Source organism: Microcebus murinus, chromosome 6 (assembly GCF_040939455.1).
Source record: "Microcebus murinus isolate Inina chromosome 6, M.murinus_Inina_mat1.0, whole genome shotgun sequence".
NCBI classification, from domain to species: Eukaryota; Metazoa; Chordata; class Mammalia; order Primates; family Cheirogaleidae; genus Microcebus; species Microcebus murinus.
Window position 1 is genome coordinate 12,782,043 of NC_134109.1, and position 20,706 is coordinate 12,802,748.

General features: G+C 35.6%; 1 protein-coding gene across 2 annotated transcripts in view; it reads left to right on the forward strand.

The window, feature by feature from the left end:
• TRIP11 (thyroid hormone receptor interactor 11) overlaps nucleotides 1–20,706 on the forward strand; it is a 67,799-nt gene that overhangs the window by 23,609 nt on the left and 23,484 nt on the right. For both annotated transcript variants that reach the window (XM_076003767.1, XM_076003768.1), the window contains exons 8-15: nucleotides 1,035–1,075; nucleotides 1,663–1,749; nucleotides 3,508–3,720; nucleotides 4,726–7,755; nucleotides 10,757–10,897; nucleotides 13,107–13,300; nucleotides 15,542–15,705; nucleotides 17,472–17,575. In XM_076003767.1, coding sequence (XP_075859882.1) covers nucleotides 1,035–1,075; nucleotides 1,663–1,749; nucleotides 3,508–3,720; nucleotides 4,726–7,755; nucleotides 10,757–10,897; nucleotides 13,107–13,300; nucleotides 15,542–15,705; nucleotides 17,472–17,575 — 3,974 coding nt within the window. The remainder of the gene's footprint in view (nucleotides 1–1,034; nucleotides 1,076–1,662; nucleotides 1,750–3,507; nucleotides 3,721–4,725; nucleotides 7,756–10,756; nucleotides 10,898–13,106; nucleotides 13,301–15,541; nucleotides 15,706–17,471; nucleotides 17,576–20,706) is intronic.

The window sequence follows — 20,706 nt, forward strand, 5'->3', positions numbered from 1 at the left end:
TCTCATAGCACCTCGTACTTGCTATATCACACTGTATTGTAATCATGTGTTTGCTAGTTTTTTGAATTGTAAGCTCTTTGAGAGCAGACTAAATTTTTCCAGTTTGTTGTCTAGTACCTGGCCTCATAGTAATATAATAAATATTATAATATTATATATACAAATAATATAATAAATGCTCAGTATGTCCTTAATGAATGTTAAATCAGTTAATTCAGCTGATCTCAGGATATTGTCTTTGTGTTCCTCTTCTAGAATTTTTTCAATTTTGGATCTATTTGTAATACCAGACTGAATGGTCTTTTTATCAGCAGTCATGTCAGAATTATTTTAGATAATTGAGAGATTATTTGTGGTATAAATACACATTTATTACTTTTAAGTTATTTTCTTCAAATCTTAGACCTTGTACTGTTTCCTGCTACTCAAACTAATCAACTTGTTTTGAAACGTAGTTGTTAATTTTTTTATCAAGGCAGTAACTTATGACTCACCCAGAATACAATTATAATTCTGTCTGACATTTTTTTCCATAGAATTGGATTTTAACATGCTTTTTAACTGGCATTTATATTTTTATTTATTTGATAAAGTCAAAATAGTGATATTAAATAAAAATATTCACTCAGAACTGTTAGTGCTTGCTAATTGTTTTTAGATATATACTTTGTTTTAACACATTGACTACTACAGTAGAAAAAGTTTTTTCCTTGGGACCATGGTGGTTTATGAGGAAAATAGAATAAAAATTTCAAAAGCAAAATGGTCCTTTCTAATTTAATGAAAAATTTGTTATTTTTTTATTGTTTTCTGTATATCAGTTATATGCAACTTGAAAAATAGTTCTCGTGGCTCCCAAGTTGAAGAGACGTGAGTTACATATGCTTCATGAGGCCCTGGGCTCAGAACTATTGTGAGTCATATACAACTCACATGGCAGTTAATATGTTAACTGGGTTGCATTCCTGAGTTTAATGTAGGAAGTAATAAGTTATTCTAAATAATTTTAATGTCAAATTCATTTGCTTTTACAGATGCAGAAAATGAAATAATGAGACTGAGTAGTTTAAACCAGGTAAATTCATTTTGAAGGAAAAAGCTTTCATCATTGGTTTACTAAGAAAAACAATTTTGATTTATTATAGTTGCTTTATTTTATGTCTTTTTTTTAAAACAAATTCATGAGAACTAACCCTAGGAACTTTCATCTCAGTAATCTTATGTTTGCCTATTAATAACAAACTTTTTGCATCATAAATTGACATAATTTAAGAAGTTTCATAATTGAAAAATGTGAGTATATCTCTTTAAAGATTAATTTGGTAAGTGTTGTATGTGTAGAGATAGTAGAAGCAAATCCTATATCAAAGTGAGAAATGCATTTTGATCTTTCTTAAGGAATTCAGGGAGTTGTTCCTTTCTAATCATTACAAGTTATTTTCCAAATATATTTTTATATTTTTTGAATATAATAAATCCCTTATCTATAAGAATACCTAAAGTTAATGATTTGCTTTAGATCTTCCAATGTTTCATTCTTATAATTTTTATATATCACAAAAGAAATACTGAGTTGAAGTGCACAGTTATATAGCTTGCCTGTTTTTTTTGTAAACTGGAAATTTCTTGTCATCTGAAAACACTGCTTTCACATTTTTGTAGGATGACAGTCTTGCTGAAGACAATCTGAAACTTAAAATGCAAGTTCAAGTTTTAGAAAAAGAGAAGGCATTATTGAGTCAAGAAAAGGTGGGTGCTGTAAAAATGGGGGCAGAATTAAAATGCTGTGTGTATTAATAATTCACAGCTAAAGGCCAGTTTATATCAAAATTAAATGTTTAGTTATTGAGAGTCCTGAAGGCAAAGCTGATCTCACTGATGCTTGTCAAGACAGGTTGAAGTACCTGGGCAAGGTTCAGAATATGACAGACTGGCCAGAGTTTATGTTTAGAGATAAATTAGGCACACAGATAGGAATAGGAAACATACTTAATGGCCCTGATTTGGTTGCAGATGAAGTTCTGACAATAGCAGCATACACAGGTGGGTCAGGAGGTTTGGAGTAGCATACTGTAATAACTGCTTATATGCCTCAGAATGTGTCTGTTGTGGTGGACAGGAATTTATTAGTGGTGAGGGGCAAAGAGGAGCAATTCAGTGGTAGAAATAAGGTACTTTTTTGTGTATTGGTGGCAAGGATGGAATAAGATTCTGTATGGGGAGAGGTATTTTTGTTTATACCACTTGGGAGTAATTCCTGGGCTAACGCAGGTATTTAAATATAGGGCATTCATAAGTCTTAATTTAAATTCTTAGCTTTTTAAAAGTAATACCTATTTAGTGATATTTGTGTTCAATAATACATATTGACAAACTTCAGACAGTAAGTGGTATATCTACCCTTTGCACTTCTTTTGCTTGGCCTCTTTCCCAGAGGCAGTCTCTTACCAATTTCTGATATTTCTTTCCAGACTGTATCTATGCATGTATGATTATATATATAAATAACTTTAAAAATACAAATGTGAGCATACTGTCAATACTGCTCTTACATATCTTGACAGTATGTTTTCAACAGCTTTCCACATTAGTATATAAGCAATGTTTCTCAAAGGGGGGGCGCTGTTGGCATTTAAGTGGGAAAATTCTTAGTTGTGTGCATTGTCCTATGTGCTGTGTGATTCTTGCTACCCCTTTTTCTACTCACTACGTGCCAGTAGTGTCTCCCAGTCATTTTTTATTACTATATTATATATTTTTTCTCTGTTCTGTTTCTGCTCCCTTTGTATTCTGCTCTTTATCTGATTGAGTTTGCAGACCTCTCTGCCCATATCTCTGTAGGACCTATAACCTTTTCATGATGTTTTTGGATTCTGTAGCTGTTCCTGGTAGCTGATTCTCCTTTCTTTTGATATTAAGTAGTCTGTTGTAACACTTTCTTGAACTGTGTCTGCCATGGGTCTGCCTACTGATTAAGAATGTCAAAAGTACCTACAAGGTGCTTTCAAGATCCACCTGAAAAAAATGTGGTTCTCCTAATTGAATAGATAACTTTACAAAGACATAAGAGAATGCTATTTCCATCTTCCAGATGTAATTTAAAATAAACTTTTGAATTAGAAGGAAATAAGATTTGTAATGCAGATGCTCTATTACAGCTTTCATTGGGTCTCATTTATGAGGTATATCTCAGGTTCTTTTAATTAAGGAATTTAGGCTCTCAAATGGAGACTTTTTGTCTAAAGAATTGGAGCTAGAAGACAGTCTTGCAATCTTTGCATCTCATCTAGGGTTATAGAAATGTTTTGTTTGAAGATACAAATAAAATTGCACATGAAGGCCATAGTTTGTTGAATTTTATATATCATTATTGAGATATTCAGTAATGATTCTAGTAGAGAGCATTTATAATAGATTCCCAAGTTATATTTATATATATATTTTTAATCTTTTGGTGTCTCCTTTTTGTTTGACAATATGTGTTGCTTTTCCCTTTTATTATTTCAGGAAGAACTTCAGATATCACTTTTAAAATTGAACAATGAATATGAAGTAATCAAAAGTACAGCTACAAGAGACATGAGTTTGGATTCAGAATTACATGACCTAAGACTTAATTTGGAGGCAAAGGAACAAGAACTTAATCAGAGTATTAATGAAAAGGAAATACTGGTAGCTGAGTTAGAAGAATTGGACAAACAGAACCAAGCAGCTACAAAGGTAGTATTCTATTAAGCCCAGTGAGGTAGACTTAATACTGGATTAACATGCAGAAACAGCGGGTGTAATTAAATTTTGTGATTTAATTAATATTTTAGTTCATTAATGCCCGAGTCATAGAGATTGAGAAATTTTTTTTTTTTTTTTTTTTTTTTTTACAATGCTATGACTGTGCTATGAGAAATTTTTTTGTGTGAAGTGCTTAATAGTAAATATTTTTGGCTTTGCAAGCCATACGGTCTTAGTTACAACTACTCAAGTCTGCTGTTAGGATATATAAACATATGAGTGTGGCTGTGTTCAATGAAATTTTATTTATAAAAACAGGCATCATGCCTGATTTGGCCCATCAGCTATACTTTGTTGACTCCTGAGCTAGTGTTTAAGAGTTAAAAATAGGCTGGGCGTGGTGGCTCACGCCTGTAATCCTAGCACTCTGGGAGGCCGAGGTGGGCAGATTGCTAGAGGTCAGGAGTTCGAAATCAGCCTGAGCAAGAGCAAGACCCGGTCTCTACTATAAACAGAAAGAAATTAATCGGCCGACTAATATATATATAGAAAAAAATTAGCCGGGCATGGTGGTGCATGCCTGTAGTCCCAGCTACTGGGGAGGCTGAGGCAGTAGGATTGCTTGAACCCAGGAGTTTGAGGTTGCTGTGAGCGAGGCTGACGCCACGGCACTCACTCTGGCCTGAGCAACAAAGCGAGACTCTGTCTCAAAAAAAAAAAAAGAGTTAAAAATAAATAAACTTAATTTTACTATCTTTGGTTTTAAATTCTTATCCTGAAAATGATAAAATTAAAAAAAGACAAAATGGATTTGCTGTAAGATATTAGTAAATAATTTTGTAGGAGATGTTGTGGTAGAAAAAAATTGTTTTAAAAAGGGTTAGAAATATCTGAGGATTATTCTTCTGTTATATAAAATTATGAAAATTTTATAAAATTTTCTTTAGGTACTAAGATGAGCAAATGTAAAGTTATGCAAATTAATTTTTCTTTCAGCACATGATTTTGATAAAAGATCAGCTATCAAAACAACGAAATGAAGGAGATAGTATCATCAGTAAACTGAAACAAGATCTAGATGATGAAAAAAAGAGAGTTCATCAACTTGAAGATGATAAAATGAACATTACTAAGGAGTTAGATGTGCAGAAAGATAAGTTAATTCAAAGTGAACTAGTCCTAAATGAATTACATTTAACCAAGCAGAAGCTTGAGGATAAAGTAGAAGATTTAGTAGATCAGCTAAATAAATCACAAAAAAATAATTTAAACACCCAGAAGGAGAACTTTGAACTGAAGGAACATATTAGACAAAATGAGGAGGAGCTTTCTAGAGTCAGAAATGAGTTAACTCAGTCTCTTAATCAAGACTCTAGCAGTAATTGTAAGGATAACATACTTAAAGAAAGAGAAGCAGAAGTTAGAAACTTAAAGCAAAATCTTTCAGAACTAGAACAGCTCAATGAAAATTTAAAGAAAGTTGCTTTTGATCTCAAAATGGAAAATGAAAAGTTGGTTTTAGCATGTGAAGACGTAAGGCATCAGTTGGAAGAAACTGTTGCTGATAACAATCAGATTTCTCTGGAAAAAAATACTATGGTGGAGACTCTAAAACTGGAAAAAGGACAGATAGAAGCAGAGTTGTGTCGAGCTGAAAAGAGACTGTTGGAAGAAGCAAACAAGTATAAGCAAACCATTGAAGAACTGTCAAATGCACGTAATTTGAATAGCTCTGCCTTACAGCAGGAACATGAACGTCTAATTAAACTCAATCGAGAGAAAGACTTTGAAATAGATGAACTCAAAAAGAATATTGAGCAAATGGATACCAATAATAAAGAAACTAAGGAAATTTTATCATCTAGTTTAGAAGAGCAGAAGCAATTGACACAGCTTATACATGAGAAAGAAATTTTGATTGAAAAACTTGAAGAAAGAAGTTCAGAACTGCAAGGAGAATTAGTTAAATATTCTGAGGCCTTAAGAAAAAATGAAATTTTGAGGCAGACCATAGAGGAGAAGGATAGAAGTCTTGGATCCATGAAAGAAGAAAATAATCATCTACAAGAAGAACTGGAACGACTCAGGGAACAGCAGAGTCGAGCCATTCCTGTGGCTGAGCCTAAAACCCTTGATAGTATCACTGGACTAGAATCTGAGGTAACTCAACTGAATATAATCAAGGATCATCTTGAAGAAGAAATTAAACATTACCAAAAAATAATTGAAGATCAAAACCAGAGTAAAATACAACTACTTCAGTCTTTACAGGAGCAGAAGAAGGAAATGGATGAGTTTAGATACCAGCATGAGCAGATGAATGTTACCCACACCCAGCTCTTTTTAGAGAAAGATGAGGAAATTAAGAATTTGCAAAAAACAATTGAACAAATCAAAACCCAGTTGCATGAAGAAAGACAGGACATTCAAACAGAGAATTCTGATATTTTTCAAGAAACAAAAGTTCAGAGCCTTAATATAGAGAATGGAAGTGAAAAGCATGATTTATCTAAAGCTGAAACTGAAAAGTTAGTAAAAGGAATAAAAGAACGAGAACTAGAGATTAAACTTCTAAATGAAAAGAATGTATCTTTAACTAAACAGATTGATCAGTTGTCCAAAGATGAGGTTGGTAAACTAACTCAGATTATCCAGCAAAAAGATTTGGAGATACAAGCTCTTCATGCTAGAATTTCTTCAGCTTCATATACCCAGGATATTGTTTATCTTCAACAGCAACTGCAGGCCTATGCTATGGAAAGAGAAAAAGTGTTAGCTGTTTTGAGTGACAAGACAAGGGAAAATAGCCATCTAAAGACAGAATATCACAAAATGATGGATATAGTTGCTGCCAAAGAAGCAGCCCTCATTAAGCTGCAAGATGAAAATAAAAAATTGTCCACTAGATTTGAAAGCAGTAGCCAAGATATGTTTAGAGAAACTGTTCAGAATTTATCACGTATCATTCGAGAAAAAGACATTGAAATAGATGCATTAAGTCAGAAATGTCAGACTTTACTGGCAGTTTTACAAACATCTAGCTCTGGTACTGAGGTTGGAGGTGTCAACAGTAATCAGTTTGAGGAGCTCCTGCAGGAACGTGATAAATTAAAACAGCAAGTAAAGAAAATGGAAGAATGGAAACAGCAGGTTATGACCACAGTACAAAATATGCAACATGAGTCAGCCCAACTTCAAGAAGAACTTCATCAACTTCAGGCACAAGTTTTGGTTGAGAGTGATAATAATTCTAAATTACAAGTGGACTATACTGGCCTGATCCAAAGTTATGAACAGAATGAAACCAAACTAAAAAATTTTGGGCAGGAATTAGCACAAGTTCAACACAGCATAGGGCAGCTTTGTAATACCAAGGATCTTCTTTTAGGAAAACTTGATATTATTTCACCCCAGCTCTCTTCTGGATCATCGCTTACTCCCCAGTCAGCAGAGTCTCTTAGAGCAAGTGAGTCTGATGTACCAAGTGAGTCTTCTCAGTTTCTTCAGCAAGAGATAGAAGAGCTAAGAAAATCACTGCAAGAAAAAGATGCGACAATTAGAACTCTTCAGGAAAATAATCACAGATTGTCTGACTCGATTGCTGCCAGCTCAGAGCTGGAAAGAAAAAAATATGAACAAACTGATTCAGAAATTAAGGAGCTCAAGGAGAAACAAGATATTTTACAAAAATCACTTAAGGAAAAAGACCTCTTAATCAAAGCCAAAAGTGATCAGTTACTTTTTTCAAATGAAAATTTCACTAACAAAGTTAATGAAAACGAACTTTTGAGGCAGGCAGTAACAAACTTGAAAGAGAGAATATTAATTTTAGAAATGGACATTAGTAAACTAAAGGGGGAGAATGAAAAAATAGTAGAAACATCCAAGGGAAAGGAAACAGAATATCAAGCATTACAAGAGACTAATATGAAATTTTCTATGATGCTTCGAGAAAGAGAGTTTGAGTGTCATTCAATGAAGGAGAAGGCTCTTGCTTTTGAGCAACTATTGAAAGAAAAAGAACAGGTATGTGCTGGCTGGGGTATTGTAAAAGGAAGTTGGGTGTGGAGGAGACTTTAATATGTTACTTTATTGATATTCTCTTTGAAGAGGACTGAATTTTCCCATTTAGGAATATTTGTTTCAAGGTGTTGAGAGTCATTCTAAATAAATTTTCCTCAGAGGCATCTGGAATTATCTTCCTCAAATTATTAGATATTTCCAAACATTTTTAGTAGCATATTAATTTTTTACAGCTTAAGTAGAAAAAGAATTTAGTAGCAATTAATATTTTTCTTTAGAAATGTGTGACAAGAGGGAATTTTGAAGTCACTTCAATTTAACCCAAATTTTAGGTATATTTTAGTAGCTGCTAATAAGGGCTAATGAACATTTTAGAGATTGTTATAGGTAAAGGGAACCACTGTGAAATATGCAGATCTTTGACCATGATCTACAGTAAGAAATACATTTACATTGTGACATACTGTGTGTGGTGTGTGTGTGTGTGTGTGTGTGTGTGTGTGTGTGTGTGTAAAACTAAAAAGTTTTGGAAACCAGAAATTACCCTTACTACATGTGATACTCTCTGTTTAAAAAACAATGTGCTAGGCCGGGCGCTGTGGCTCACGCCTGTAATCCTAGCTCTTGGGAGGCCGAGGCGGGCGGATTGCTCAAGGTCAGGAGTTCAAAACCAGCCTGAGCAAGAGCGAGACCCCGTCTCTACTATAAATAGAAAGAAATTAATTGGCCAACTGATATATATATAAAAAAAAAATTAGCCGGGCATGGTGGCACATGCCTGTAGTCCCAGCTACCCGGGAGGCTGAGGCAGAAGGATCACTCGAGCCCAGGAGTTTGAGGTTGCTGTGAGCTAGGCTGACGCCACGGCACTCACTCTAGCCTGGGCAACAAAGTGAGACTCTGTCTCAAAAAAAAAAAAAAAAAAAAAAAAAAAAAACAATGTGCTAGATGACTCAAATTGATATTTATGAATCATTTAGTCACCACTTGGAATTTGAAAAGCATTAGCCACGAGTAGTACTTTTCACATAGTAGGCTTAGTAAATATCCTCCCATCCAAGTACTAACCAGACCCAACCCTGCTTAGCTTCTGAGATCAGATGAAATCGGACGCATTCAGGGTGGTATGGCTGTGGATGGCAGAGGGCACCCCTTGCTCAGTAAATATTCTAATTCCAGCTCTGTCACTGATGTGACTTTCAATGTGTTTTGACCTTATTGGTTTGTTTATTCAACCATAAAATGAAGGATCATAGCAGTTATATGGATAGTGCCAGTAGCTTTTGATATATTTAAATTTTTACATGCAATTCATTTTAATAAAATTATTGAGGATCTCCTGTTACACTATGATAGGTGCTATGTAAGACTTATTCAGTAATACCTTTTTACTGTGATTGCTATACTCTTAGTAGCAGATATTTGGAAAGAGATGATAGGCAGAATAATAGAATATTCAACTAGTGATTCTTGAGCATTTTGACATGCTGCCAGGCACAAGATACGAAATGATTAAACTTCATTTGCCAGTTAAGTTCTCTCCTGGAGTCTTGGATTGAAGTTGTGAAAACTTACTTCATTTTCTCCTTTGCCATCTGAGTAAGTAGGTACACTGATTGTCAGGGTTGAGGTGTTTTTGTCCTTCAGAGATAACTTCTTAGTTTTAATGGTACTGGTCTGTAATTGATGCGAGAAAGACTCTTTCTTACAGGCTAGCTAGAGCTTCCTATTGATAGAGCTTCCTATTGCTCACTAACCAAAATTGGGTGTGGTCTGTATGGTTGTAAGAGTAGAATGCAAGAATGTAGGATAATGAAGTCTTCTGTTGCATGTATTTTTTTCTTTTGAAATTTTAGCATTTTATTCAATTTAGTTATATATCATTGACATGTACAGATCTAAAGTGTGCAGATTTTATTAAGGCCCTCCTACCTTTTAGGAATCTTCCCTAAATTAGTTAAGTAGTACTTAACCATATTACTTGAAGGTTATTAATGTAAACTAATTTCTTCCAATACTATAAGTATCTTTAGGTTATATTTTGAATATAATAAATGGCATCATTTTTAGGGAGAAAACGATGACCTCAGTAGATCTTCAACTCTATTTAATTTTTCCAAACATTTGCTTTTTCTCTGTAATGTGAAAAAAAATTAACTGAAAAGCTATTTGGAAAATATTGGCCTCCCTATCCTGGAGAGACTGTTGAGATGAAAGGAACAAATGGTTTTATATTTTGGTTTCAGTGGGATGCATTATATATTCTTGAAGAAATAAAAAGTCTACATGAAAAAAGATACTAAATCATAGAGAGATTCATTTGATATGCATATTTTAAACAGAGAAAAGAATTGGTTGTAAACAACCTGACACTTTTTTGTGCTTTTTAGAATTCCCGCTATCATCTGAAATTCATGGCCCTACTTTTGCAGTGAAGTTACTTTCTCTAACAACAGTTGTGGATGCTTATGAATGGACAGACGGGCACACCCACATTTTGTTGATTTTGGGGTTTGTGAATACTTTGTTGTATAGGGTAAATTTGAAGAGATTTTTGTGTTTTGGGTTCTTTTTAAAACATTTCTAATAAACTTTTTCTTTTAGAATAGTTTTAGATTTATAGAACAGTTGCAGAGATAGTGGATAGAATTCTCCTATACCTTATACCAGTTTCCGTTGTGAACATCTTACATTGCTATGGTACATTTGTCATAGCTGATGAGCCAGTGTTGAGGCATTACTGTTAACTAAAGTTCATACTATATTTGAATTTCTTAATTTTTACCAAATGTCCTTTTCCTGTTCTAGCATCCCATCTAGGTTACCACATTATATTTTAGAAGTCATGTCTCCTTGGGCTCCTCTAGACTGGGTCAGATTCTCAGACTTTCCTTGGTTTTGATGACTTTGACATAGCTGTGTTTTTCAATTAATTATTTGATAAAGAAAATGTCTTTTTAAAAATGTATTTTTATTTAAAGCTGGAGTTATTTCTTTTCAAAAGGGCAAGACTGGGGAGTTGAATCAGCTTTTAAATGCAGTTAAATCAATGCAGGAGAAGACAGTTACATTTCAACAGGAGAGAGACCAAGTCATGTTGTCTCTGAAACAGAAACAAATGGAAAACAGTGCCCTACAGAATGAGGTATATTTATACTTTAAAGGAATAGTGAATCAACAGTTCAATAACTATTAAGAGAACTGAAAGGATTGTCAAGTATTAGGTCACTAAATATGAAATGTCCGATTTTGAATCAAAAGTGTACTTTATTATATCTCAAACAAGAAACAGTACAGTTAATCAAAGCATGTGGCTAAGTTATTGGCACAGTTTTGCCATCTTTTTTTAATTATTTTTATTTATTTATTTTTTTATTTTCGGAGACAGAATCTCACTGTATTGTCTAGGCTAGAGTGCCGTGGTGCCAGCCTAGCTCACAGCAACCTCAAACTCCTGGACTTAGGCAATCCTGCTTCCTTCGTCTCCTGGATAGCTGGGAGATGCCACCATGGCACAGCTAATTTTTTCTATATATATTTTTAGTTGTCCAGCTAATTTCTTTCTATTTTTAGTAGAGACAGGGTCTCACTCTTGCTCAGGCTGGTCTCAAACTCTTTTTTTTTTTTTTTTTTTTTTTTTCTTTTTCTTTTTTTACTTGTTGAATTCTCACCAATGGTCTCAAACTCTTGACCTCAAGTGATCCTACTGCCTTGGCCTCCCAGAGTGCTAGGATTAGAGGCATGAGCCACTATACCCGGCCAGTTTTGCCATTTTGTTTATGCCAGCAGTGAAGAAGCCTGGAGAGTGAGTGGAGATGAAATCGCTAAAGGCATTTTCCACAGCTTGAGAACTGAATATTTTTCCTTGCAAGAAGTAGTCTAAAGCCTGGAAGAAGTGATAGTTGCTTGGTGCAAGGTCTGGTAAATAAGGTGGATGACAGAGAATTTCCAAGTCTAGCTTCTGTTTGTTTGAGCAGCATTATTTGTGTAACATGTGGTGAAGCGTTGTCTTGCAAGAGGATTGGCCTGTCTCTATTGACCAATCTCAGCTGCATAATCGCAAGCATCCTCATCATTTCATCCAGTTGGTTGCAGTAGACATCTGCTGTAATCGATTGACCAGGTTTCATGAAGCTATAGTGAGTAATACCAGTGCTGGACCACCAAACAGACACCATTAGCTTTTTTGATGAATATTCAGTTTTGGAGTGTGTTTCGGCACTTCTTCTTTATCCAACCGTTGTGCCGAATGCTTGTGATTGTCAAAAAAGTCCATTTTCATCACATGTAACAATACAGTGTAGAAATGGTTTGCCTTTATGTCATGACAACAAGGAAAACTTTGAGATGATTTCTCTTCTGATGTTTGCTTAATTCATGTAGTCCCCATCTATCCAGCTTCTTTACCTTGCTGATTTGTTTCAAATGGTCCAATGTTGTTGGAATAGTAATGTCAAACCTCGCTGCTAATTCACACGTAGGTTGAGATGGATTCACTTCCACTACAGCTTTCAGCTCATCTTATCCACCTTGGTCTTGGGTTGTCCATGTGGCTCATTTTCAAGATTAAAATCACCAGAATGGAACTTCTCAAACCATTGATGTACTGTGCCTTCATTAGCTACATCCTTCCCAAACATTTCATTCAAGATATGTGTGCTGCATTGTTTCCACAACAGAGCTCATATTTGAAAATTACATGAATTTTTTACTTATCCATGGTTTCACGAAAATTGTTCTAAAAAAAAATTTGGAAGACAATCACAAGCCAAAATGTGCGTTTGAAAGACTGTGAGGATGTACCTTCACAATAAAAATAAAGCAAGGCATGTCAAAGTGAAATGTCACAGATAGCAACTGTCAAACTTAGTACTTAAGAAAATCGGACATTTCATACTTAACCTAATAAAATGAATTTATCTCTTAGGTGATTTTTCTTAATCATCTTCTGATGTGCTACAGTAGATTTTGATCTCCCAGGGTGTGTATTGTTTCAGTTTTCAAAAGTGAAAACCATACCATATTTTGGATATAAGAAAAGTTTGTTACTCATAAAGTATGAAAAAAATGAGATTTACTAAAAAGTGGTCTATTGCAAAGAATACTTTATACAGAGTGCTTTTGTATAATTCCATTTTCCATTATAGCCACAGGGAATAAGATCTTATAAAGTTTCCAGATGAATATTCAAGATGATTCCAGAATTGTTTTCTAGTGTAAATATATCTTACAGTATGAGGAATTAATATACAATTAATATACTTCAATAATGGGAAGAAGATTTGATAACAAAGTGGCTTTTGCATGGGGGAAGCATTTTATAGAAGAAAAATAAAGAAGTGTCCTCTACCTAGGTTCAACGTTTACGGGACAAAGAATTTCGGTTAAACCAGGAACTAGAGAGATTGCGTAATCATCTTTTAGAATCAGAAGATTCTTATACTCGTGAAGTTTTGGCTGCAGAAGATAGAGAGGCTAAACTAAGAAAGAAAGTCACAGTATTGGAGGAAAAGCTAGTTTCATCCTCTAATGCAATGGAAAATGCAAGGTAATTTTTTCTTTTTTTTGTATTAACACTTCTTGAGTGTCAGACTTAGCATTTTTCATGTTAGCTCATTCTCACAAAATTCTTTATTTCCATTTTACCAATCAAGAATCTGAAGGTAGGGGGAAATGGGCATTTATTGAAACCTTAAAATCTGTACCCCCATAATATGCCAAAATAAAAAAAAATTAAAAAAAAAAAAAAGAATCTGAAGGTAAAGAGATTTAATAACCTGCTCAAGGTCAGACAGAGAATGTATGTGTGAATGAGTTTCACACTGTAGTCTGTGACTCTTTTTTGGCGGGGAGGGGATACAGTGAGACTCTGTTGCCCAGGCTGGGGTGCAGTGGCACGATTATAGCTCAGTACAGCCTCAAACTCTTGGCCTCAAGTGATCCTCTTGCCTCAGCCTCCTTGTTAGCTAGGACTACAAGCATGCACCAACATACCTGGCTAATGTTTTAAAAAATTTTTTTGTTTGATCTGATGATCAATTTACTGTTCTTTCCACAAGAGGGTGCTATTGGGTAAAGTCTCTTCAAAGTGAGGTGATCTTCATGTGCTTTATAGGCTGTTCTTGAATAAGAACTACATTAAAAAACCCAGAAAGACTAGTGCAATATTTTGAATATAATCATTATACGTTAAGGAAGTACACCAGTGACATAAGCCTGGATAGGTGCTATATAAGTTTCTTAGGGGTCTCTGGATTATTATTTGGGGTAGGAATTATATTTAATCTAGGCAGAAAGAAAGATGGTAATAAAAGATACTTTAATAATCAGGGCAATTTATCAATGGGGTAGCCTTTGGAAAGTTGTGAGTTCACCGTGATTGCAAGTGTTGAAAGCAGGTGAGTGTTATAAAATCCATTCCTTATTAGGTCGAAAGCCAGACAATATGACTTCAAGGTTCCTTATGACATGTTTTATGGTAAATTCCATCTTAGAGTTTTAGCTTGCAAACATGAAAGTTGCAGGCTATTTGTAAATTTTTCTTTTGCTGACATTTCTTATTTAGCCTAAGTTTTAGTCCTTTTTTTTTGTTTTTAAATTTTTTTTTTTTTTTTTGAGATAGAGTCTCACTTTGTTGCCCAGGCTAGAGTGAGTGCCGTGGCATCAGCCTAGCTCACAGCAACCTCAATCTCCTGGGCTCAAACGATCCTTACTGCCTCAGCCTTCCAAGTAGCTGGGACTACAGGCATGTGCCACCATGCCCAGCTAATTTTTTGTATATATATTTTTAGTTGGTCAATTAATTTCTTCCTCTTTAGTAGAGACAGGGTCTCTCTCAGGCTGGTTTCGAACTCCTGACCTCAATCAATCCGCCCGCCTCACCCTCCCAGAGTGCTAGGATTACAGGTGTGAGCCACCATGCCCCGCCAAGTTTTAGTCTTTATTAATAAAAGGATTGTCATTTGTTCAGAATTACTTTCACAGGAATAATGATTGAATTAATAAAAAGGGAGAACGAAGATGAGAAACTCTTCAAGTTTTTTTAGAATCTAACTTTAATACTATATAATATCAGGAAGATCAAATTCATGGATATAGAAAGTAGAGTGGCACTTGCCAAGAAAAGGATGGGGAGTTACTATTTAATAGGTATGGAGTTTCAGTTTGAGAAGATAAAAAACGTTCTGGAAATAGATGGTGATGATGGTCGCACAACAGTGTGAATGTACATGGCATCACTGAACTATACACATTAAAATGGTATATTGTGTGTTACGTGTATTTTACCACAATACAAAAACGTAAGGAAGAGGCTGGGCGCGGTGGCTCACGCCTGTAATCCTAGCTCTCTGGGAGGCCGAGGCGGGCGGATTGCTCAAGGTCAGGAGTTCAAAACCAGCCTGAGCAAGAGCAAGACCCCGTCTCTACTATAAATAGAAAGAAATTAATTGGCCAAATGATATGTATATAAAAAATTAGCCGGGCATGGTGGCTCATGCCTGTAGTCCCAGCTACTTGGGAGGCTGAGGCAGAAGGATCGCTCGAGCCCAGGAGTTTGAGGTTGCTGTGAGCGAGGCTGACGCCACGGCACTCACTCTAGCCTGGACAACAAAGCGAGACTCTGTCTCAAAAAAAAAAAAAAAAAAAAAGTAAGGAAGATGTTTCATCTTGTTAAAGTATCTGAATACTTTGAAATCTAACTTAAGTTTAGAGCTATAAGATATAAGGGAAGTGTTTCTTGTTGAAGTATCTCAATAGAAGCAGTTTGACCTTTATTCTTTGTTTCTAGCCATCAAGCCAATGTGCAGGTAGAGTCTTTGCAAGAACAATTGAATATAGTCTCCAAGCAAAGGGATGAAATTGCAGTGCAGCTTTCTGTCTCTCAGGAACAGTTAAAGCAGTATGCCCTGTCACTAGCCAACCTGCAGATGGTACTAGAGCATTTCCAACAAGGTAAGTTGCATGATCAGTCTTTCAATGAAGAAAAATTATAGTTATTGGTAATTTTTGCCTTATTTAAGTGCTATTTTAGACATGGGGAAATCTGTGAAATCTTACCCACTCGTAAGGTGCAAGGGTAAGTAGTCATCAACAAGTTGTTTAGATTCCTTTTACAATTAAGACTAGGGAACATAAACTATATTTAGTAATTAATAAAAATTTGTTTTATTTATTTATTTTTTAAATAGAGACAGGGTCTTACTCTGTCTCCCAGGCTGGAATGCAGTGGCACAGTCATGGCTCGCTGTAACCCTGAACTCCTCTTGGGCTCAAGGGGTGCCCCCCCACCTTAACCCCCTGAGTAGCTGGGACTATAGGCACATGCCACCATACCCAGCTAAGTTTTTTATTTTTTTCAGAATGAGGTCTCACTGTGTTGCCCAGGCTGGTCTTGAACTCCTGGCCTCAAGCGATCCTCCCCCCTTGACCTTCCAAAGTGCTGGGATTACATGTGTTAGCTACCGTGCCTGGCCTAAAAATGTGTTTTAGTATCATATTACCAGTTAAGGTGCAAGTTGAAAAAATATAAGGGTAACATGAGGAAAGATGGTCAAGTCATACAGAGAGTAAAACAAAGAAAGAGACACACATAAAAAAAGATGGTTAGCGGCTGGGCGCAGTGGCTCACACCTGTAATCCTAGCACTCTGGGAGGCCGAGGCAGGCGGATTGCTCAAGGTCAGGAGTCTGAAACCAGCCTGAGCAAGAGCGAGACCCCATCTCTACTATATATAGAAAGAAATTAATTGGCCAACTAATATATATAGAAAAAAATCAGCCGAGCATGGTGGTGCATGCCTGTAGTCCCAGCTACTCGGGAGGCTGAGGCAGTAGAATCGCTTGAGCCAGGAGTTTGAGTTTGCTGTGAGCTAGGCTGACGCCACGGCACTCTCACTCTAGCCTGGGCAACAAAGTGAGACACTGTCTCAAAAAAAAAAAAAGAAAGATGGTTAGGTTTTGAGACAATGGTTGGGGGTTGAACTTCAGTGTTGATCATCAGTAATCACTGTCCTTTGAAATATTGATTAACTTGTTGTTAGTCATTCATCTGTAATTTGAGGTAACTACATTTTCTAGTCCAAGTGAAAATACTTTTTGGAGACACAATAACAGTATCCAGAGCAGTTTTACCCTGAGAATCAAATATTCTTTTTTACATTTTACCTCCCATCCTTGTTTACCCACTTTAGGTCATTCACCCATTTATTCGAGCATTCAGTGGTTATTGACAGTGAATTAAGTGCTAGGGGGTGGGAAGTGATTAGAGGCTATGAAGATAATGAAGTAACAGGGGCTTATGGTTTTGTGCCTAAGCAAAACTTTAAATCTATGTGTCCTCTCAGGGTTACTAATATGGTTGAAATCTTGAATTTTTAATATGAGAATTGTCTAGATCTGCTTTATAATATAATTACTAGAGTGAGTATGTATACAAAATAGTATGGTACTGAGGCTGTAGAGAAAGCATGGCCAAAGAGGAAATATTGAGTGGAGTTATGAAGAGAGAGGAGAATCTGCATGATAGACACAATGGAGAAGGGCTTAGGCGGAGGAAACAGTGATCTTACTATCTTAGCTCCACTTAATAATATCACTGAAGCATGTAAATTTTCTTGTTGAGACATTTAAACTGTTTTTGTTGCATTTTTAAAATTTCAAATGATTTAAAATTCCAGTTTTATCACACAGTTGCAAAATACTAATGTAACTTTCTTATAGAGGAAAAAGCCATGTATTCTGCTGAACTAGAAAAGCAAAAACAGCTTATAGCTGAATGGAAGAAAAAGGCAGAAAATTTGGAAGGAAAAGTTATATCGTTACAGGTAGGTCAAAATAGTTTTCTCTTGTAGATTTTATTATTCATGAAACAGTTACTTGTATAATCTTTGTCTTAGAAATAATCTCCTAAATATTCATTTAGTAAATGTTTTGAGTGGCTGCTCTGTATCTGGCCCTCTGCTAGGGCATAACAGTGAGCAAAAGATACTTAGGATTTCCCTCAAGTGACATAGTTTATGGTAGACATGGCAAATGTGAGATGATAGGACATTTAAATTTTTTAGCACACACGTGTATTTTATTTATTTATTTATTTTTTTGAGACAGAGTCTCACTCTGTTGCCCAGTCTAGAGTGCTGTGGTGTCAGCCTAGCTCACAGCAACCTCAAACTCCTGGGTTCAAGCAATCCTTCTGTCTCAGCTTTCCAAGTAGATGGGACTATAGGCATGCGCCACCATACCTGGCTAATTTTTTCTATATGTTTTTAGTTGGCCAGTTAATTTCTTTCTATTTTTAGTAGGGACCAGGGTCTTGCTCTTGCTCAGGCTGGTTTCAAACTCCTGACCTTGAGCAATCCGCCTGCCTCGGCCTCCCAGAGTGCTAGGATTATAGGCGTGAGCCACCACGCCTGGCCAAATACATGGGTATTTTAGACCTCTGAAAAAAAAATCCAAATTATTCTACAATTTTAACTTTATAATTTTCTCCTTTCAACAAAATCTGTTGGGTACTGTATTTCACTTTGAATAAAATATTATCCCATTAGATCCTTTTCTTTTGCAGCATCAGCTTTTAAAAGATTTTTCTCTTTATTATTATGCTATATTTCATATTTAGGCTATATTTCATACTTCTCTTTATTATTATGCTATATTTTAATTAAATATAAGGTATAAATAAAAATGAACCACTATGAGGAGATATGACACCACAGTGACTTGTTTTTAGGTTTAGGAGAAAGTTTTCTAATTTATAAGTAGTCTCTGACTATAGCTGGTAGAAAGTAATAAAATTCATTTACTTGGCATTAGTGATAATTGTGTGCTGTTCAGGAGCATTAATGTCTCAAGTAAGTGAAGATATATTTTCCATAAAATTTTTTATTAAGTATTAGTGGCTGCAAAAAAATTTAGATAATATCTGTAAAATGTAAGAATAGCACAATAACAGCAAATACCCACATACTCAGCACCTTGTATAAGAAATAGAATGTCATCCTTTGAAGTTCCTTATGCACCTCTTCTCATCTCATCTTTCCTACTACCTTGTAGATAACCGCTATTCCAAAATTTTATATTTATCCGCCCCCCCACTTTTATTTATTGTTTTAACACATAGGTGTACATCTCAAACCATACATTGTTTGGTTTTGCATATTTTTGAATTCTGTATAAATGGAATTTGAACTGTTTATAAATTGAGTAAGTCTTCTGAGGCTTGCTTTTTTCTTTTTTTAAACCTAGCATTATATTCATCAGATTCAGCCATGTTACTGTGTGTAGATGGTTTATTATCTTTACTGATGTATTCATTGCATGAAAATATAATTAATCTACCCATTTTACTGATGAGGGACATTTCAGATATCTTACATACAAACAATGTGCTTATGTACTTGTTTATATTTCCTGGTGCACACATGCAAGAGTTTCTTTTAGGTGTATATCTGGATTGGAATTGCTGAGTTAAGGGATACATACAGGCAACTTTATTAGATCGGCTTTATTAGATGATGGCAAATTGTTTTTTAAAGCCATTTTGCTAATTTACTCCTACCAGCAGTGCCTAAGAGTTCTTGTTCTACATCCTTGTCTATACCTGGTATTATCAGACTTTTTAAGTTTTTGCCAATCTGGTGGATGGGAAGGTGTTTTAGTTATACAGAATATAACAGCTGTTATAACAGAATACCACAGCCTGGGTAATTTATAATGAACAGAAACTTAATGGCTCACGGGTTCTGGAGGCTGGGAAGTCCAAGATCAACGGATTTGCATCTGACAAGGGCCTTCTTGTTGCATCACCCCATGGTAGAAGGGCAAAGGAGAGGGTATGAGAGCAAGAGGGCGCTGAACGTGTCCTTTTATAAGGAATCCACTGTCACAATAAGTGTATCAATTTATTCATGAGGACAATGCCCCCATGGCTCAAACACCTCCCAATAAATGTCCCATCTCTCAACACTGCCACATTGGGGATCAGGTTTCCAGCCCATGAACTATGTGAGAGACATTCAAACCAAAGCAGAAGGGTTATCTTCTTGTTTTAATTTGCATTTCCCTGATTACTAATGAGGGCAAGCATATTTTAATATGTTCATTGACCATTGATGCTTTTTTGTCAGTGGACTAATACATTTAAAAGATACATATATATTCCTCCCCCCATGGCAGAGATTTTACTGCATAAAAAGTTATATTTTCTCTAATACTTTTAGTTGTTTCCAGTGGATCCAAAGTATCTAGTATGTCAAACTGCTAGAATGGTAGTCCAAATCTTCTTTTAAAACTAGTTTTATTTTTTTTTTTTTTGAGACAGAGTCTCGCTTTGTTGCCCAGGCTAGAGTGAGTGCCGTGGCGTCAGCCTAGCTCACAGCAACCTCAAACTCCTGGGCTCGAGTGATCCTTCTGCCTCAGCCTCCCGGGTAGCTGGGACTACAGGCATGTGCCACCATGCCCGGCTAATTTTTATATATATATCAGTTGGCCAATTAATTTCTTTCTATTTATAGTAGAGACGGGGTCTCGCTCTTGCTCAGGCTGGTTTTGAACTCCTGACCTTGAGCAATCCGCCCGCCTCGGCCTCCCAAGAGCTAGGATTACAGGCGTGAGCCACAGCGCCCGGCCTAGTTTTATTTTTTAAAATTTAAAATGTAATGTACATTTAGGAAAAGAACAAAATAAGTCAGAAGAAACTAAGAGGGAATTAATAAAGATAAAAGCTGAAATTAATAAAATAAAAACCAAACAAATGGTAGAAAGAATAATGAAATCTAAATGCTGATTTTTTAAAAAGTCTTAGTGTAGTTTTAAGCTTTAATAATTTCGTAAGTATAAATGCAATGAGGTAAAAAAATAATTTGAAAGTTTATTTAGGGGGAGGATGAAGAGAAGTGTATTAAAGCATTGGTCCCCAACCTTTTTGGTACCAGGGACCGGTTTCATGGAAGACAGT